The sequence below is a fragment of the Haliaeetus albicilla genome, chromosome 10 (assembly GCF_947461875.1).
Source record: "Haliaeetus albicilla chromosome 10, bHalAlb1.1, whole genome shotgun sequence".
In the NCBI taxonomy this organism is placed as follows: Eukaryota; Metazoa; Chordata; class Aves; order Accipitriformes; family Accipitridae; genus Haliaeetus; species Haliaeetus albicilla.
The window spans coordinates 32,571,238-32,593,003 of NC_091492.1; the positions used below are offsets into that span (position 1 = coordinate 32,571,238).

Below are 21,766 nucleotides of genomic sequence, written 5' to 3' on the forward strand. Positions count from 1 at the left end.
CAAGCAGGCATTCAGCAGCAAAGTTAAACAACTGAAACACTCCTGAGTGGTTAACAGCCACAAGGACTGCGACTATTTTCTGTTACATCTATCTCATTCAGTCTCTTTACAAAATGATCTGCAAGCTGAGGGTAAGGTATGAGCTTTGGAATCAAACCTGCATGTAAAGATGAACCGCGCAGCAGGCATTATTTGTTTTCTTGTCAGTTCACATTCCCTCTGTTTTACCTGTTCACCCAAAGGGTGTGTAAACCTTTGCTGCCCTGAACATCAAATGCTTTCCCAATTACTCTTTTGGACTGCTAGCTACTTTTGTACTGGATTAGTCTAAAACGAGAAGGCTGTGACAGGCTGTACAGAGCAAATTGTGCTTTTTACAATTATTTGTGGGGATTGGAGCCAACCACCTGCTTCAAAGCCTGGAGAGGTTAATTGCAGCTCTCTTTCTCTTGACCTGCATACCAGAGCACATTGCTGGCCGTCCTGCCCTCCTGGTTGCAAACTGTATCAAATAGCACTTTTCTGATTTTGTCAGGCAGTTGACAACGGATAGCGACAGACTGTTTTAAACAGGCTCGCTCTGTGCATTTTAGATGAGAGGGTGGCATTCTAAGTTTTTGCTGTGTCTTCTCACTGTATAGTGTTTGCAGGAGTGATTTAACAGCATTTTCCGTCTTTGTTCACTCGCAACCAGCAGCTCAAAAGAAAGCTGTGTGTTAAGTCACCTGCTAATGTAACTCTGCCTGTGTTGCCCTGCTGCGTCAGAGCTTGCCCTATGGCGAACCTGAACGCCTTCTGATGTAAACAGGCACGCACTCCCCAAACTGCAGCAGCAGGTCGTAAGAGTTCCCGTTCCAGCAGCATCGCGAGCCACTTCTGGCAGTCAGAGTGTGACCAGAAAAGTATCGAGGAGACTTGAAAGGGGAGAAAGTGAAGGGGAACATTTGCAGTAGGTCATCAGCCAGAGAATACAGCTGGCACCAAGTCCCCAAAGCTCAACGTGTGCTTCTCATTCCCTCTTCACTTTGGAGGACTGTCAGAGTGCTGTTAGCATGAAATCACAGCTCTCATCTGAGACCTGCATGAAATTAATTCTTTGTCCTGGGTCTGTAGTAGATCCCAAGTAAAATAGGAGTGCTGGGCATTTTCTATACATGCTCAAGGTTCTCGTTCCCTTCAGATGAACCAAATCTACTTTCAAGTAACAACTGCTGTAAGGTGTAGTGAATGAAACTTGGCAGTAATTAAATGGACTTGAGTGTAAGAGAGGCTTCCTCAGGTGAACTTCAGTCTAGCCTGAATGGTTAACAGTGGTCATGGTTTCACATACTTTATCATGGGATTCAGCTGACAGCTGTGGTTTTCGCCCTTATTTGCACAAACTTAATTTTCCTTTAAATTCTTTGGTTTGCTTGTACCTAATAGAGTAAACCCAAATTCCAGACAGAGAACTGAAGTAACAACGTGTCTGTTCAAGTTTTCTTATCAAGGCTGGATTATTTTCTGGAAGATAAGCTTAAGTGAAACATGAGCTCTGAACTCTACACAAGACCACTGGGTGAACTTCTATAGCATAATTATATATACTGATGTATATTTACATCTTGGTCAGTATATAAATGACTGAATGGCTCTGTCTAGACATATAATCTATGAAATTTGTAAGCCTAGCCTGATATTTTTACAGCTACAATTAAAGTCCATCTTTCGGTTACCTAATTTAGCACCTTTCTTGCCTGCTGACAAGAAGACAAGAACATTTTAAGCAGCAAGAAGAGAATCTAAAATATTAGCTGCTGTCATGTCAGATACTAGTTATTCCTCTGATCTGGTCTTGATGTTTATCCCTCCCTCTCTGAGTTTTCTTAATTATTTCTGTCTTGTATTAATTCTCACAAAACTCCCTAGATGTAGGCTTTATGATTTAGAATCTCAACTACTCATTCAATTAATGGGCTTGCTTAATATGCTTAAACTTTCCAGAGACACTTGTGACACATTATGAAGGGGAAACAAAGATTCTGAGTATGTTCCGTCTCACTTGTGGTACTCCTGAGCCTGGAGTCCATTTTAAGCTCTTTATCAGATAGGTGATTTTTTTTTTTTTTAAATTCTTGTACTCATTAAGCATTTATGTGGAAGGAGTATTCTCTCCAGAAGAGTGACTTAGTTTCCTTTGTCCTATCCCTTGCAACCTGGCTTAGTCCTTTTGTAAAAAAGCAATTGATTGTAGTTTCAGTGCATTGATTAGGATCTGAGAAGCTGACTTGAAAATGGCAAACGTGGAAGTGCAGCTCTTTTACTTTATATATGGGTATTGCATATGGAGAGAAAAACATTAGTGAGCTTTTCTAACAAGAATTTCAAGGCGCTTGAAAATATTTTTAGCAAAGCTATTACCTAATAATAAGCAGTATAGGAGAATGACGTTAGTGGTACAGTGATGTTATAAAAAGGACAATTTGAAAAGTTTGGCTGCGTGGTCTCACCAAGTGTGAAACAGTCATTTGATATGGTCGATGTTCAGTGGATATATACCAACAGCTCAGCAGGCACAATGTTTCCCAAATGCTTCTCCCTCCATGCTTGGCTTGAGAGTTGCCATAATTTTCAATGACATCACAATAATTCTGGAAAAAAAGCTTGTCATCGAATAACCTGCATAAAGGTTGCTTTTATTCTTTTGCTTCTGAAGTAGCTGATTCTTAGGCAAGTTGCCTATAAATCTTAAAAGCATTATGAGACCCATTTAGGCAAAATTTTGTTATTTAAATGTGCTCCATAGTGATAGTAGAAGTCAGGTATTGTCCATCTAACAGCAATATACCACACTACAGCTCAAGAGAAAAACTGAGATTATTCTGAGATTTAAAGCAAGACAAACTTAATTTCAAAGTCATATGTGAGGACTGCCTTTGAGGGAAAAAACGGCTGCTACACATTTTCTCTAGTTTTTCTTGGCTCAGTAACCCCTAATTACTGTTAAGATCAGAAAAGATTTGAGGTACATTTGCAGAGCAAAATCAGCCTGTATTTCAGCATATTCCCCACTGAAGTCTACATGAGTTATCTCAGTAACTCCAGTAAACCAGAATTTAATCACTGGCTTAGCCAGAATCCCTTCAGATCTGAGTCCCAATACATTATACAACATGACACAGAACAGTCCTGACAAGAGAACAAAGTCCATTTCAGTAACACAACTACATCGCATAAGCCATGGTTTTAAAAGATTAAAACCACAGTACACGGACTCTGCTGGAGACCATCACCCCTCTCTCGCTTCAGAGCAGAATGCAAACCTGTATATAGATACAAATACATGTACATATGCATGTACATACATACACATATATACGTGCATATAGATATATACAAAAATGTTATACATTAATCTAAATGTGTGTGTATATATATATAATCTAAAAGTATACACACATGCATTCCTAAATATATTAAAACAACGTACCTCATGAAGAAGGAGTTCCGTTTTTCCAGGATGCAGGTCAAATGCGTTGCTACATCATCTTCTTTATATAATAGGATCTGTCCTCAGGACCTTGATTTTGTGCCAAAAGATTCCTGAGACCAAGAGGGTAGATGAGTTATACTATAGAGCCCACGTGCTAGTTTTGGCAGTAATTTCATATAAGGACACAAAGCAACTATGAAGACATTTTGCCAAAACAATTACTGAGAAGTTCTAAAAATTAATGCTTCTGCTGCACTTCTGCTCATGAGCCATAAGGGGATCTTTGTCTTTCAGCAGTACAGTGCTCAAGGAAAAAGGAAAGGATTCTGTTTTATGGTTCTGAGTCAGTCTTTTTCTTAGTAACATATGGCCCCATTTTTTCCAGGTTCTTTAAGCAAGTTGTAAACATAAACTTTGATGCACATGGAGTTTGATTCATGAAGAGTTTAATTTGCCTAGTATAAAAGATTCACATAGGTTATATAACATCATTAAATTATTTTTGTAGTTTGAGTAGTATCCATTGAGGAAAGCAGAACTGTTTCCCTGGGGTCCATTTATCACTGTTTGCTACTAATTAGAAAACTGAAAATGCAATATGCATGACTCACATTATCAGTGTTGTCTTTGGACTGATGTATCATTCCTCGTGCTTCCTCAGGAACTTTTATTCATTTCCTAATTAATCTTCCTTTTTCTTTTTCTTTTTTTTTTTTTTTTTTTAAGGTTTCTGACAGATGTGACTCCATCTTCGTTAATGGCAAGGAAATGAAAAGCAAAGTGGATACTATTGTTAACTTCACTTATCAGCATTTTACCACCCAATTAGAAGTGACGGTCTGGGTTCCAAGGCTCCCACTGCAGATAGAGATCTCTGATACAGAGCTTAGCCAGATCAAAGGCTGGAGGATACCCGTCACAGCCAATAAAAGGTATGCTTACAGCATTGGCACAGTCCAGATACATGCCCAGGGCCTCTGATTTTAGAACACAACAAATTTTTAGAGTATTTCTCAGAATCTAAACTCTCCTGTTTAATAGAGTCTGTCCTAGGCTTCATTAAAACATCCAACAATGGTATCAGCAGGCTATATTTTGTATATATATTTAAAAGTTTAAAAGTCAGTGGCTTTGCCTGGAGCGTTAATCAATTCCCCACTACCTATCTCAGGAAGTCGTATCATACACTCTGATGTGCAAAAAGACCTGGACCTCTCCCATCTTGTATGTAACATTTTCTGTGTGTGTGTGAGAGGGCGGGGAGGGGAGGGGAGAGGAGAGAGATCAAGATCCAGTGCTTAAGTTTCTGGCTACAGTGCTAAATAAAATAGGGCCAGGGAGGGAGTCAGGTCACTGGGCACTGGCAGGGGTTTGGACTGGATATCTTTAAAGGTCCCTTCCAACCCAAACCATTCTATGATTCTATGACTTTGGATGATTATTCAGTCTGTGTACAGATGCACTGTACAGCAGACCGGCTGAAGCATTACTTAGCAAATTTGAATTAGGCAAAACACCACTTATGCTCCTGTTGAAGACTATATTCTGATGAACAGATTCTACCAGGATAAATGTGGATAGGGAAAAAAGGAGGGGGAGGGGGGCAGGGATTTTGAGCTCTGTTCCCATCATTCCCTACTGAAAATACCCATTCTAGAATAACCATCATTTGGACAATTTGCAAGATTAAGAACTTCCAGGAACACTGCTATATTGGTGGATTTCAGGCTAAGTTGAAAAATAGTACTGGAGAACAAGGCATGACACCAGCTCAGATTTATAACACAGTGAAAAAGGATTTCTGGCAGCAGTAACTGTAGCGCTAAACACTGTGGCAGTTCTAGCTAAAGCACTCGATTTGCCCAGGAGAACATCTCAGCTATTGAAGAGCCTTAAAGAGCCCAAACAGACAGCAGTGGACTAGAATTATCTAACGCTTTATGAGGGCATAAACCCAAGAGTAACAGGACACAATTTACAGGAGACTCAGATAATGAGCTCCAAAGAAGGGGACTGACTTACCTCTTGGCTGTGTGGACAATTTTTCTGGCTATGACAGAAGAGGAGGTGAGGATCTGGCACAAGAGAAATCCGTGTGTTTGCTTCAGTGATGAAGGCAAAGTTGCCATTTGTGGCAGGAAGAGATTTGCTAGGTGAGGAATGAACATATGCCAGCTGCTTAAAGTTTCACTTACTTAACTTACCTTCTTCTGCCTGTAATGTGCCTAGTGCTGTAACACTCCCTTAGGCACAGCTCCTACTAAAACCAGTGGGGATTTTGCTGAGTAAATGGCTGCAAGATTAGGCTGTTGATGTTTATTATAGGAGTAAACTTTCAGCAGCAAGCTCAGTGAGTTAGACATTCAACTGTGGTTAACGGTCGTGGACATTCTGACTTTAAACCCATTACACACAGTGCTGGAAATTTACCCCCTGGTGTCTAGTTCTGATTTATTTGGCCAGCTGAAATAAAGATAATGGTCTGAGAGTCTGCTCTGTTTGCAAGCTGGCAAGCGGTGTGAGTTTGCTGCTGCTCAGATTGCATCTGAACTGCTGGCACATCTTCAGCAAGCATTTCCCGTGAAGGGTGGAAGACAAAGTATGGACACTGTATTATTCCCCAGAATTGCAGCTGGTAGTTTATGACATTGTGTGTCAGCAGCCCATGCCTGTGTGAACGGGAAAGGTTTCAACTAGAAATAAATTATCTCTTGTTTTATGGAACATTCATGTGGATTTTTTTTTTTAACTTTGTGGGGGTATTCTAAATCAATAGGCAGTCTAGGACTAGCATTAGTTGTGCTCACTCTGACGTTTCCTTTGTACTTAAGGTTTTTACATTTCCTTTATTTTTAGATTTGGATGGGGTTTACCTGAGATTTAGTGGCTTTTCCTTTTGTTTTTTTGGGTTTTTTTGTTTGTTTTTTTTTTTTTTAATTTTTCTCTTTAATTTTTAACCTCCTTATGCCTCCATCTCCTTCATAGCTACATGTTTCCCAATATCCTAAACATGGGGGAGTTTTTATGATGAGTTTTTACACGGTGACCTGAAGCACACAAGCCATTCGGACTACAGTCAGAAGCTGCAGGATGGTTTCCTGAATCCTCATTCAGTGATACAGCCAGAAGGCCACATTGGCTTATTCTGAACAATGCTTCAGCCTGTAATTCTTCACAGTGCCTGCCCAGGATGTATAATACAGTGTTAGTGCTGTACAGTGAGAAGGTTGTCTTGTGTGATACCTGAGAATAGGTTTGAAAGAGAGAGAGGAGAGTGCTTTAATCTTTTATAAAAAAACCAAAGTCCAAGCATTTCCCAGCAGGTGTGGTAGCCATAGCATTGTATTGCTTCAATTTCATTTTCATGTAAGAGCCAGTATTTGCAATTTGCATGAGATTTTTGATATCTGTCCTTAAAGGAAACTAATTTGAAAAGAAGAGGGCGTCTAACTCATGGATTATTTTGACAGTCCCTGCCAACAGGCTTAGGCAGTCTTAAATTTAGGTTCAGTCGCACATGGCCCACAGATCAACTGAAACTATATCACTGTCCTCAGGTTTAGTCATGGGAGCACTGTAATGTGTCTTCTTCATTCTTCACCTCACCACAGACAAAACAATCTTCTACTCCCCTCCTGTCCACTTAGGGTTGGTATCTTCACACCGCTCCCTTGTCTTCTTGGCAAGAACTAAACATTGCTATAAAGTAATTCATCAATACACAGAAGGTAAAATTTTTGAGCATTTCTTACAGGGATTGTGCAGAGATGCTTCAGCAACCTCCAAACATTCCTTCATTTCCTCTGGCTCCCCCACTGCCTCGTTCCCACACGCTCAGCATGGCCATGCTGGTTCAGTTGTCTGAGGGGCTGAGCCAGATGGCAAAATATAACGTGGTTTACAATAATCTTTTAAATGTTTTTATTGGTGCTGTCGACAAAAGAAATGCTTGTGGAAGTACTGCCTCAGCATGGCTGTTCTTCATCTGAATATAGCTGCTTCTATTTCAGACCTGAAAAAATGTTTATATGCCCCAAATCACATCTGTTCTTTCCCATGATGTTTGTTGACCTAATAAAATTTATTGCTTCTCCCTGTAAACCCTGTCATGTTTATAATTGTAAAATACATGTGATTACAGACATGTTTGCTTACCTAACTTCTTGAATAATTTGCACAAAGCAATGAAAAAGACAGGGTCTTTACAAAAATTTTACAAATGCCACTTGCCTAGCTCAGTTAGAACTGTGTTGGTTTTCACCTGATCTGAACTGCTGTGAGAGCAGGAACTTGCTAGAAGACCAGAAAGAAAAACCAGGCTGCTTTTATGCCAGAAACTAGAAAAAAAAATAGACTCCCCTATGTAAGAGCAGTAATACAATTTACCAGGTCAGTCTGCAAATATATGGCAAACCTTTAATATTATCCAAAGGAGAATCCAGAGGAGAACTTGATCTGTGGTGTGTGCTACTGCAGATAGGAAGAGCCTCCCTTTCCAGATGAAAGTCAGCTCCATGGATCAACTCATGACTAATGCATGGTACGCGGTTCTTGAACTAGCATGGGCTAACAGAAACTCTACTGCTGCAATGGGCTGCAAAAAAATCCACAATCTCAGCAAACAAAAGGTGTATATTTAAATTAAAGTCAAATATTAGAGTGTAGAAGAGGTCCAGGCAGACTCTGCTAGTCTAACAAGAACATTTATTTTGATTCCTCATGTATCTGCAAAATAATTGCCACCACCTTGAAGTTCCTGCACTAGCTCTATGCACATACATTTACATAGGATGAGTGGCTTCAGCTTGCATTAATAGGAATTGCATGGCTAAAGTCTCACAGAACAACCTGGAAATTTAATTTAACTAAATATTTGCAACTGGGATAGCACAGTGTTTTCATGAGGCTCGCAAGGAGGCAGACATCACGCAGTATGACTCCAGCATGTGCTTCAGTATCAGGCACATACTTTACTGGACTTTTACCAGCATCTGGCCTTACTGAAAAAAAGCTGATAAAGCCATTACCAAGTCATGGTGACTGCAAACCTCTGAGTAGCATAAACCTTCAAAACCTACAAAACAGAGTTAAGCCAGACGTGGTCCTTATGAATGGCAGTCTGGTGAACTAATGGTTAATTAGGTGGTAGCTCTGCTTTGGTCCTGTCCAGTACTAGAGGCAAAAGCAGGAAAGTTAGCATAAGTTAAATGCAGGAAAAAAGTAAACAGCTTTAGTTAAACCTCTGTGTGAGTGCCGCCACTCAGAAATAAAGCCATAGTTTAAGGTGAATTAACTGAAACTGGATTCAAACCATTCCATTTGTAAATAACATCATCTGCATAAAGCTTGGACACACTGTAAATTCACTCCTTTAGTTATTTGACTTTAATGTCCTATGGAGATAAGGCCATAGAGATTTTTGTTAATAGGTAGACTGTATTTTCAAGATCTGTAAGAATTGCATTTCTTCTTGAACTGTGAGTGGAGCTACGTGCAACTTAGTTCTGTAGCTTCCACTAAATCAACTTCTAGTGGCTTGTATTTTGTATCCAAAATAGATCTTTTTTTTCAATTGGGGTGTTGCAAATGTATTTTAAATACATGACTCTTTTTAATGAGTATTTCAAATTCAAAACCAGCAAAACTGATTTCTTTAGGGTTTTTTTAACAGGAAATTAGCATCTGGCTCAAGAACATGATGCCTGGTTTGAAAGTGGTGCAAATTAAGAGAGACATATTTAAACTGCTCACAGACAGTGTCTATAATATAAAGTTGACATCACTGATTAGATCAGTGCTAGCAGGCACCCTTGTAACAGGGCTGCTGTTTTAACTCAGCTCTCTGGCAAAGGCTTTCTCTGTGTGAAATGTAAATTAAATGTAGTTCTGGCAACCTTGGTTCACTCCAGAAAAGCAAAAAATCTTCCAAGCAAGTTTGCCAAGCAGCAAGAAACAGGGTAAGAAGGATTCTGAGAGATATCCAGGGCTAACCGTGGAGATGACCAAGGGGAAAAAAACCACAATATGCAGCAATAGCTTATATTCATGAGGACATGTCTTAAAAAGAAAATGAGCTCACTGCTTAATAAAGGATTTTAAGCCTACTGAAAACACTGTAACAACAAGTTTAAGGCTCTAAAGGGAACTATGCAGTTCAGTGGATCTCAAACATTTTGTTGCACCCATGGAGACAAAATACTGAAATGCTCTTACTAACTGAATCATGGATTTGTGGCTTTGAAGTGGAAATGGTTATCATTTGTTTAAAAAAAGAAAGAACTTGAGTTGGTACCTGTAAAGCAGACTTGCAAAGCTTGTATTGAAAATTCAAACACCTCTCTTTTTACTTGGCGCTGACATAAGAAAATGCCTTGCCCATTCCATGGTTTAGGGATGCTTTTCTGGTGTTCCACATTTGCATGCAATAGAAACCATGTATTTCTAAGGAGAAGTATACAAACACCTATAAATGTTTCTGTAATGAAATGGAGCCCTTACCTTTGTTTGTTAGAGATACCATAAGGAAAGAGTTGGACTTGAATCATCTTTTTGTAGTTGGTAGTACTGGCTGCCCATACGGTCTCAAGCCTGGTAATAAGGGCAGGAGTGCTCCCTCTGTGCCCTTATGCAACGCTCCTTATCTCTGGCCATTCTTCCCACGACTCACATTTATGAGCTGTATGGGACTGGGACTGGGACTGAAGAATTCTTTCCCTCAAAGTTGTTTTGAATATATTTCCTTTTGAACAGTCCAGTAGTCTAAAGTTTTAAACGGTGAAAGTAGAAATAAGCACAGAAATAGATATGAATAACAGTAGCACATTGGATCTGACTAAAACATCTGGTTATGTAACAGAAACAGAAACCAGAGCTGTGTAAAAAAATATTAAGTCAGCATCAATGTTGAACCTGTGAACATTTTTCTTCAAGCCACAGAACACTGGTTTTGTGTCTCTCTTCCCATAAGAAAACTGGTTCCCACTGGTTCTGTGGCTCTTTTCCCCCAGATCCCATAAGTACTTCTTACCTGAATAGCTTCTGCGCATTTTTCTCCAATTCTGCACGGGTACTAAAGTTACTGTCTGTATTACTAAAAGAATGTCAAATCCCAAAAACTCAGAGGTGAACCTGCTTTTCCTAAAGTCTGAGATTATTCAGAGCTAGGTTATGGTTTAGATGAGCTGAAGAGGGTCAGAATACAAGAATAAATTGGAAGTGGGAACATTAAGGAGTTCATAAACTCTTTTATAGCATTATAAAGCCAAGACCAATCTCAATAGGCATGGATCATGTAAGCTCTATGAATATTCCCCTCCTAGTACTTTCCTTGCGGCTGTTTTGCTGACCGGCTGGCTTCAGCTCATAGTCCAGATTGACACTTGTGTTAGGAAGGAGAGAACAATTGAAAGTTTCCCTGAAATACCCAGCTTGTCTAATTCTGTAAGACTAATTTCTTTGTGTAATGTAAATCCTATTTTAGGATCCTGTTTTTTTCTTAACAATTTAGTGGTTATTCAATGATGCTTCATTCAGTGACTAATGATGGACACTGTTATTTTACACACACAAACCCAAAAAGCCTATACCAAATACCATTTACTTGAGGCCGAATATATATATTCAGCTAAGAAGTGATGCATTGAAAATGTATTTCCAGTGTATTAGATTCTGTAACACCAGGACTTTCTATCATTTTGAAGAGCACAAGGGCTTTTCTTAGATATGTTTTCAGCTTGCTGTTTGCCAACTTTGTCATAAAACAATTTGTAACAAAAGCAATTCTGTTTTATAATAGTTTTTCATAGCTGGTATTTCAAGGGAGAAGATAAAGGAACACAGTAAACACAAAACTACTTCCCAAAATACTGTGAAAAATAAGAAGCTTACCCTGTATTTCCCACCCTGGCTATAGAGCTGGCTTCAAGCTCAATAAATAAGTAAAGGAGGAAGGCAAATTATTTCTGAGCAATGAATTCCACAGCATGGGGGCATAAGAGTAGAAGTGTGACCACCTAGTGCTTAATACCTGACTTGAAAGAGGTAAGAGAATCCATGTATTTGTCTGAAGGAATAAACAATAGCAAAAAACAAACAAAAAAGATAACTGATGGGAAACTGGGTTTTAAACCAGACAAAATTCTGTGAGGTGCGACAGCACTGCTATCATGTACAAATTACTGTGATGCCTTATATAAGGTTTATGGAAAGCTGTTACATTGTCACAGGTTGTATTTTGCAAGGGGGACAGCTAGTTAGAAAATGTGAAAGAAAGTGTGTTTAATGCTGCCATTGTTTCTGTGGGGTGAGAAGTAGTCTTAACAGCCTGGCACGGTGTAATCTGAGTAACTGATATCCTGAGTGGCAATTTAAGTGCCTAATTTGGTTTTTTGGAAGCCTCATGTGGTCATTACATGACTAAATATACCAGACACTTGCATGAACTGTATGAGAGTTAAGGTGAAATCATGTTATATTTCTCAAATGCAGAGGGCTTAATAAACCTATGAGATAGAGATGTGGGATAAGGTGGGGCAGCATTACCTCAGCAGGGAATCCCAAATGTGTTACAATGGTTTTGAAGAGATGAGCAAAGTGATACAAATGTTATGGGCAAAGGTGGAGAAAAGGATGTTAAAACATCTCCCATGCCTTCTGAGCTGCTACAGGGGTTTGTTCCAGAACTGCCCTCTCATAAACATTTCACGCTGCTTTCCTTAGCCCTCTGCGAGATTTGACTGCTGCTTGGAGACACGGTGAACAAGCGGTGGTTCCACGGAAATCTCAGCAATGGCAGACGTATTTTCAAGTTGCTGGGAGGTCCCACTCAAACAAAGAATTCCCTAACAGAAATGACAGTAGCTTTTAAATTGTGCAGCACCAAAAAGCTGTACAAGCATCTCGCCCAGATTTAGTAACCTACACATCCAAAATCTGGTTTCCTATTTCTCACACAGCAGCAGATGATGATAACATTAATCAAATTGAAAATACCATGCAACTTAAGCTCTGCAGTGTTGTAGGGAGATCGTGGCAATGCAGATGATAAACCTGGATCTATTTACAGGCCTACCCGTGACAGTGAGGATGAAGAGGATGATGAGAAAAAAGGAAAAGGTTGTACCCTCCAGTATCAGCATGCCATGGTGCGAGTCCTCACACAGTTTGTAGCTGAATCCTCTGAGTTTGGAGGCCACTTGACCTATATGCTAGGTTCTGAGTGGCAGTTTGACATCACTGACCTTGTGACTGATTTCATGAAGGTAGAAGAACCCAAGATTGCTAAGCTTCAAGATGGCCGAGTTCTGGTTGGTCGTGAGCATGGCATCACCACGGTCCAGGTATAGCCTAAGATGTATCTGCAGCTTCCATAGAGAGAGTTCTGGATGCACACACACAATGGCTAGTTAGCTTAGAAAATTAATCGCTCTCCGAAAAAACCAAGCTGAAAAAAATTTACATGCTAAACATAAAAGGAAGTTTGAATGGGGTTTCATTTTTTGCTGGTCATCACTTCCATAAAATACCTTTAGGTGAAACTTAAGGGATTTATCCATGTTAATGTGACTAGCAACACAATGAGATTTTCTGAACAGTGAAACAGGTTACATGATGCACACAACTAGCTTCTTTTAAGTGGGACCTTATGAATCTAACAGTTGGGAAATTTTACCAAAGATCTACATGCATCTTCATATGCTTAAACTGTCTTTGAAAAATTAGTCCCTTTATGTTCACAAAATGAAACACAAAAAATGGACACAAAAATAATCTTCAGACATCTTTCAGGGTGTTCGTGTTCACCACCTGTATCTCTATCTAACTTCACACATATTTCTTAATCAAAATAAAGGAATACAAGCATTGGGGCTGCTCTTATTAACGGCAAACATCCATAATGTTCTAGTCACACTAAGTTTCCTTTGTAGTCAACACAAAGAAACCGGTACTTTTAGGGCTCAGCTCCTTTCAGCCTAAAACAAACATCACGAAGAGGTCAAGGGATTTCTGCCCTTAAAATGTCTCTTTCATTCCAGTGACTATAAAAGAGCAGAAGGCAGCTAGCTCCGAAGCAGGTAGCTACGCTTTCTCATGTTAGTTTAGACAAATCGCACCCCAAATATTTTGGGCTTGAACCAGCTGTTTCTGGCATCAGTAGAAAGACAACTGTCTCCTTCTGAGCGTGTTAGAAACAAGGTCTTAGAGCAAACTGACAGGACTATTTTGGCATTGAAAAATGCAGACAGGCACTCCATGGGATTTTCAAAGTCCTCTTTTGCAAATCTCACTTTCATTTCATTCAGGTCTTCTGTCCCTATAAAGGCATCAGGCCAAGTTCCTATCAGCCAGGCTTTGTACACTTATTTATTCCCTTATTAAGTTTCAGCATTAATCAGTGTCTTACACTATGTCTTGTGCTATACTGCATTCATAGGAGGTTCTATAGACCACACAAAAATGACTTTTTTTTTTTTTTTGAAAACCAAATCTGTTTAGTTTAATCTATGCTCCATTGTTGAGATGAAGCTGCAATTTGAAGTGATTGGTTGTTTATTAAATTATTTTTGTAAATAAAGTAATTTAGCAGCAAATGAGTGTAATGTCTTGGGGGAAACATCAATTATAGCTTACACATGGGTGTGACAAACCAAGATTAATCCAAAGTGTTATGCCGATTAGAGTCTAATCTTGCTTTACAACACCATTAGTTGCTGTTTCATGCAAGGCATTTGCTTTCTCTTTCAAGGTTCTGTCACCTCTTTCCGATTCCATCTTGGCAGAGAAGACGGTGATAGTTCTAGATGACCGTGTAACCATTACAGATCTAGGAGTACAACTAGTTTCAGGCTTGTCCCTCTCCTTACAAATCAGCAAAGGAAATAAGAGAGCTATCGTTTCTACCACCTCCGCGTATGATATCCTTCATACTCCGAAACAGGTATGATCCAAAATAGTATATAGAATTAATTTATCTGTTTACTGTGCTTTGTCAGAAGCTAGGGAAAAGCTACTTGCTGTAAATTTTAGACAGCACATACAGCATATGACTTTGAAAAGCAGTAACTTCACATAGTAAAGGCTGTTCATCTTACTGACCAGCTCCTACAGGTGCAAACACCCATACAGAATGACCGTTAAACTCTTCGGAGCTAGTTTGGAGACATGCGCTGCAGAGGGAAAGTGATAGACACGTCTGTGCATGCATAATGCTGTAGAAAGCATGGATGTGCCACTCAAGACAATTTTTCTATGGGAAAATACAGTTTAGCTATGGAAGCAGATGTAGAAACCCCATGCCTTAATAGTCTCACTAAGTCAGTTCAGCCAAAAAGACTTTTGGCTGCATGTACAGAAGTCTACATGATCTGCATTGCTGAAATGTGATGAGTTCGTGCTTACTTTGAACTGTATAATCTGAGGAATTAAATAGCTTTCGATGAGACCACAGAATAAATCACATATATCTTTTTTATTTTATTTATTATAGAATTGAGACTCTTCTATCACTAGAAAAAGTGTAACTAGCAATTTGCAGTAAGAAGACAAATTGTTTTGGTCAAAACATCCTTAAAAATGGCGGTTTTGTGAGTGTTTCTATAGTTCCCAGAAAAGACTACAATCACTTTTGTATATTTCACATAATCTTGTATATTTGAAAGCATGACAAAAAATTTAAAATATTGCATTGAGATGTGTTCTTAACCAAGTTTGTTTCAATGGGCTGAATGAGATCACCATTCTGACACATAAGAGCTCTGCACATTGTATTAAATATAGCATTAGAACTGCAGTATTACAGAAATTCCCCATTATAGGTCCTCTATAAAATTAATTAACCAGGACTTCGGAAATATGATAATTTTCATCATGAGGCCCTGGCATTCAAAAGAGGCTTCTCACTTCAGACTGAAAAAAAAAAAATTGTCAATTTTTTTTTGTCAGCACCTTTTATTAAATTTAGATTACTACGTCTTTGATAGTTCCTGAAGATAAGATAAATGCCCAAGTGGTCTAGAGGACACAAATCTGCAAGAAGAAAATGGGAAGCATAGTAGACATTTTGATTTTCTTTTTTTAAACAACAAAATAAACTGAAGTTAAACTGTGTATTTATTTTGCCAATGTCAAACAGACTTAAACAACTGAGTGTCTGCTATGTGCTCTCTTACCTTTCACACATTTTTTTTCTCATCCTCTCTCCCCCCAGGAAGCCATAGTCAGTGCTTGGATTTTGTTCAGTGATGGGTCAGTGACGCCATTAGACATCTATGACTCCAAGGACTTCTCGATCACCATCACTTCACTGGATGAGATGGTAGTGTCTGCGCACCAAAACCTTCAGTCCAAATGGCCTGGGATAGTGGCGGAAGGGGATGGGCAAGGACCTCTGATTAAAATTGAAATGGTCATCAGTGAGCCATGTCAGAAGACTAAGCGGAAGAGCATTCTTGCTGTTGGGAAAGGAAGTGTCAAAGTGAAGTTTGGTCAAAAAGATTCTGACCAAAAAGGAACCACTAATGACATTGATGATATGGATAGAGATTTTAAAAGCCATGCAAGCAATTCTATAGAGAAACCTGCAGAACAAGAGAGGACAGCACAAGAATGGTCCAAAAACCATGAGGACACGTCCAGTCATGAGGACAATGCAAACAAAAGCACAACTTTCATATCTCCCATTGATCAGGAATCCCTGGAGGATGGCCAGCTCCAAAATAACCCAACTGCCTTCACAGGTTTCCCTGCGCAAGTAGAAATACCAGGAGAAAACAATCCCAGTGATCTCACATTGACTTCAAGAGGATTAACAGATTTGGAGATTGGCATGTATGCCCTGCTGTGTGTTTTCTGCTTAGCAATCTTGGTCTTTTTGATTAACTGCGTGGCATTTGCTTGGAAGTACAGGCATAAAAGGTTTGCTGTGAGTGAGCAAGGCAACATCCCCCACTCCCATGATTGGGTCTGGCTTGGAAATGAAGTTGAACTGCTGGAAAACCCAGTTGACATTTCGCTCCCATCAGAGGAGTGCACTACCATGATTGACAGAGGAATGCAGTTTGAAGAAAGCAACTTTCTCCTTAATGGGAGTTCTCAGAAGACTCTTCATAATCATATCCTCAGATCTTCTGAGTACCTTTGTGAAAAAGAAGTTAAAAGTGAACCTATAAATCCTTCTGGGCCAAAGCAGAAGCGAGTAAAGTTCACTTCATATACAACAATACTGCCAGAGGATGGGGGCCCCTACACCAACTCAATTCTATTTGACAGTGATGATAATATTAAATGGGTATGCCAAGATATGAATCTTGGTGATTCCAAGGAACTTAGGGACTATATGGAAAGACTGCAAGACAATATGTAAAACTACTTTCTTATGTTTGTAATCACCTTTATGCCTTCTGTTTATGGATGGTGGAGCAGTCAGTCCAGTCAGCAATAGGAACAAGACAGTCCAACCTTGGAGTTACTGAGATGATAACCTGATATCACTGAGCAGGTACAAGAGGCTGGCTGAGTTAAACCTGTTTCACCACAAACCAGGATGTGCCCCTAAAACAGCTACCTGTAGGTGTTGGAGATGTCACACATGATGGCTGTTTTTGTATACTGCCTGGTACTAGCAAAATGCTAATACAACTACGCTCAGACTCAGAGGAGACTTCATTTGTTTGTCATCTCATGATAAACGGTAAATCAGAAAACAAAGGGATATTTGTTTGCATTGATTTTTCTAGTCGTCGTCCTTTGTATAAAGCACAGTGGACATTTCTTGCTTACAGCCTGAAATGAGGCTTACATTAAAAGGGATCTGAATTAATCTAATTTTATTGCCTATGTGCAATGCAGCCAAGTAGTCTTATTATTTTTTACAGATATAAAAACCCCCATGTGGTTAATTTCTTCTCCTATTGTTTATGAATTTTATTTGACTTAGGGACGATTAAATATTTTCTTTAAGGGTTTGGGGTTTTTTTTTTTTGGTTGTACCAAAGTGTAGTACAGTAATATTTATAATGATTTAGGTTTTCTATTCATCTGCATCAGCCCCTAGAGATACCTCCTTCATCACTGATTATCTTTCTCCTTTCCATATGGGTATGTGGGTCATTAGTATTTGAAAACATAGGAAGGTATTAGGACTCTTACTGGGAAAGGGTTGTATCTTCTTACAGGGAATTGTAAATACAATAATAAACCCTGGAAAATAAAAATCAAGGCGTAGCCCTGGGTTTACTTTTGTCATTGCTAATAAGAAAAAGTAACCTACAACAAAACAGCACATTACTTCAAGGGAAAATGCTTTGCTGAAACAGCAGCTTGGTTGACAAGACATATTGTTATCAGAATGAGAAAGTCAAATGTGGTACTGAAATGCATAGAATAAGAAGGAAATTTCCTAGCAAATAAGCAAAAGCTTGGAGTCACTGTTACTCTGTACTACTTAATACACTGATGGTAGAGTTTAGCAGGACAAAGAAGTCCATGCTCAATGGCTAATGCCCCAGACCTTGTCTAAAACATCTCTGACCATAAGGCCGTTAAAGAGAAAAAGAAGGAAAGAAAAGACACACTGGGCACTTTATGAAGTGACTATTCCCAATTTTAACAAGGAAAATGTGCTGGAAATTCAAAGCTGACATTTCATATGCATTAGATGTATTTTTTTTACTGAAGGATGACTGAAATAAGTTGAAAATTACAGTTAGAAAAAAACTGAATCTACGTAATACTTAACAAAAACAATAAAGCACATGTTCTTGTGATGGATCCTGTGCAATAAACACAAGATCCAAGTTACAACTGCCTTACATACTGTAGTTCCCATCTTTTAGGTAGATCAAGATAGGATTTGAATTTTATAATTCAGTTCTGATATTAAAACAGACCAGACAACCCTAACTATGGGAAATCCTGCATTTGGATCCTAATCCACAATGGGGAACATGTTTAATATAACTACTGCAAAATACAAGAATTTTAATGGTGAGACTAGAAAGTGAGGACACCAGGCTTATATAAGTAAGTGATGAGAGACTTATGTTTGCTGGCACTGAACTGCATAGTGAGGGGATGGCATCTGTTATAATCTAATTTTAAGTAGAGAAGATAATAGAGCACAGAGATGCTTCTATTTCATAAGGGATGCAGCACTTGTGCATCAAATGAAATCTTGGGTTGTTTAACAAATGTTCTCTCCTCTTTAAATGATCCAGACCGCGTAAGGAAATACTAATTCCTACTATGATCCTTATTACTAACAACATAAAAATCCCTTTTTAGAATTTAACATCTCTTCCCAACACATTATTTTGTATGCGGCCCAACCATAAAGCAAGCGTATTGTTTGCACAATAGTAAGTGAGTATAAATGAACCACAAATAAATTTAGTCTTGAAATCTGAGGAAACAACTTGCTGATGGCAGTTGCAGAGCGCAAACAGCACAGCTGTTTTCATGAGTGCAGTTTACCAGTGCAACTATGATCTCACAGCAGTGGACTGGACTCCATGAGCTGTTTCTTCACGATGGCCCCAGTTCTGCTAAGTACACCAGCAGATGCTGAACTCCATCCCTAGTCAGTGCCATGTAAGCACACCGAGTGCCAAGGGGCTTACAGGTGTGCTTAGCTGCTCTTCCGACTCATTAATAGGTAATGGAAGGCAACAGCTTTATTTACTTGTTCAGGAAATTTCCCTTCAAGGGCTGTGACTGGAAAGGCTGAGGATCACTCAGTTAGGGGGCTCGCTACTGTCATATCGGTGTGTCCTTGAACTTGTGCCTGAGGCCTAATCCCTGGTTGTCTGTAGTACTTACAAGCGGCTGCATACTAGTCTGTGGGGGAAGGACAGTCCTACCTGCAGTGTGGTCACTGCTAGAAGCCACCAAAGGAGACCTCAGGCCTTTTCAGCACTTACTTGCCACGTGGCTTGCAAACCCCTGTGCTTTCCGATGTTGCTGCTGAAGACAGTTACAAATGCAGGGTCCAGGGCTGTTAGTGTTGGACCAGAAATACTTCCATTCTGGTGTTTGACTGAGCATGTATCTAAAATACACTCTGGAGTAGACTGTGACATGTAACTAGGGCCTGTGTTCTATTTACCATAGGTAAAGTCCTGGCTTGGTACAGCATCTGTCAGTGTGGTCATGAAGTTCTTAGGTGGCTCAGTGGCTGAATGTGGGGCTTCGTTAGAGTCATGACTTTTGCAGTCATAGGCATCATACTATCCCAAAGTCAAATTACAAATACAGTGCATTAGAAAGCAGTACAGCCACTAATGGTGATCAGTTAAACAATAGAACTGGATACAGCTGTCCAGAAAAAGCCCCCCCCCCGATCTGGCAATGGGGGAAATAAATCTACAACTGTGGATTCCTATAACCTTTCTTTTTTTTTTTTTTACATCACATGTTGTTACACGAAAATTCTTACGTGGAAAAATGGCAATACAAAAAATGAAGTGGGAAGAGAGAATTCTATTCGCAGTAAAACTAGGATAACACCAATAAAATGGAGTTATTCTGGATTTATGCTGGGTTAAGCACTTATGCTAATTCTCATAAAATCGAAAGGAAAATAATTTAGATTAATATATTTGATGCAAAATACAGTTCTGAGTTGATCAGTCCTTTTTAAATGAAATACCTCAAATTTTAGTTTCAAAATGATGACGTACTTTAAATGTAAGTAAATTTAATTTATAATTATTTAAAAAAACCCCACAATTTTCTGATTCACCTAATTTTTTTTAAATGACTCTTTTAAAGTCTTTTATTCATGGAATAAATAATATTTCACTTTTTGCTGTTAAATGAACAGCATTTATACATTGATAAAAGAGTCTCCACTTTTGAGATTACAAAGCAAAGGTAACCAAATGATCAAAAGACACAATATGTATGTATGTATGTATGCAGGAAACTAGAATTGTCTAAAAAAGAAAATGGAAACTATACTGACAGATTAATTAGAATTGTGCTTTAGTAGGTGCCCAGGAAAGCAGCACCTGTAATTTGATACTGAACAAACAGCATATCTTATTTATGGCACGTATAGAGAAGACATTGTGAGTGAGTTTCTTTGCCTGCTATCAAGGAAAGACAGTATATATTATCAATACGTCTACCAGGAGACACCTAGGAAAAATTCTGTAAGCAGAGTGGATTAATGGAACATGGGGAGTTTGCGAGCTTTAAAAATAAAGGTCTGATACCAGACCCTCAACTCTTACAATCAGAGCTGAGTGATTTATGGCAGCTGAACACTGGCATACAGAGAACGGAGAAGCAAGAGCTAGTAGTTCTCATCTGTGCAGAACTTTTTATTTCATTTGGCCATCACACACAGCCTAGCTCCATGTGCCCTGTCTACGCCTTCTTTCTCATTTAAGTAAGAACTTAGGAAACCAGTGCCCTGCTCTCCTCTTGATGTAGAACCACATAGATTAATGTTTTGAGCTGCTGTTTCTTAATTCATATTGGGGAATGTACAAGAAAATCTTACAGCCATACGACACAGTACAAAAGGTCCATTATATAATGGAAAAATCCCTGTATTTCAAGGTAGAGTACCCTCTGAATGAAATACCAATTTTTCATAGCAGATATGCTGTTTTCTGAAATAGAAATCGTGTGCACTACATTGAAATACACTATAGTGTATTGTGAAATGCATACATTAATTGCTGAATCTATAACACTGAATATGTATATACATCACACCCAAGATATTTATACAATATAATAAGTCTTAGATGTATAACATAATGAATTCTGTACAAAATAAACTGTAAGTTAAGACAATGAAAGAGAACTTTTATATCTGTGTAATTTGTATGCTGATTAAGTTATTCAAGCCTCAGTTTTCATCTTTAAATGTGCCCTTTAAAAAAAATACTTATTTTCTGTAGGCAGATGTCTGAAATAAAGACTTCACTCTTCAGAAAAGAAGCAACTGAAAGACTGTGAAAGAAGCAGATTCTGCTGGAGAAATAAACATAAAGTTCATGTGATTTTTTTTTTTTAAAACTGACTAAACCATTTTGCATTTATACTGGTCAGGGTGAGCTGCTCGTTGGGTTGAAGGTGATGTGCCCCTGCAGTGTGAAATCAGCAGAATCACCAGCATATGGATTGCTCGTGTCTCCTTGCTCAGAGCAACACAAATTACTGGAGTATATAGTCCAAGGGTTTCACCCAAGCTTGCCTACAAATGGTGCTCCAGCCCTCTCTTCCTGCGGTGAGCAATCCTTTCCCAGCAACAAATGTAAAGAACAGATGAACATATTAAATGACCAT

The 21,766-nt window shown here is 38.9% G+C and overlaps 1 protein-coding gene across 3 annotated transcripts in view; it reads left to right on the forward strand.

The window, feature by feature from the left end:
• The window catches only part of TMEM132B (transmembrane protein 132B), a 263,336-nt gene extending 242,038 nt beyond the window's left edge, over window positions 1–21,298 (forward strand). For all 3 annotated transcript variants that reach the window (XM_069794884.1, XM_069794885.1, XM_069794886.1), the window contains 4 exons: window positions 4,199–4,404; window positions 12,537–12,810; window positions 14,217–14,408; window positions 15,678–21,298. In XM_069794884.1, the coding sequence (XP_069650985.1) occupies window positions 4,199–4,404; window positions 12,537–12,810; window positions 14,217–14,408; window positions 15,678–16,832 (1,827 nt within the window). In that variant the 3' untranslated portion in view covers window positions 16,833–21,298. The remainder of the gene's footprint in view (window positions 1–4,198; window positions 4,405–12,536; window positions 12,811–14,216; window positions 14,409–15,677) is intronic.
• The last annotated feature ends 468 nt before the right edge of the window (window positions 21,299–21,766 follow it).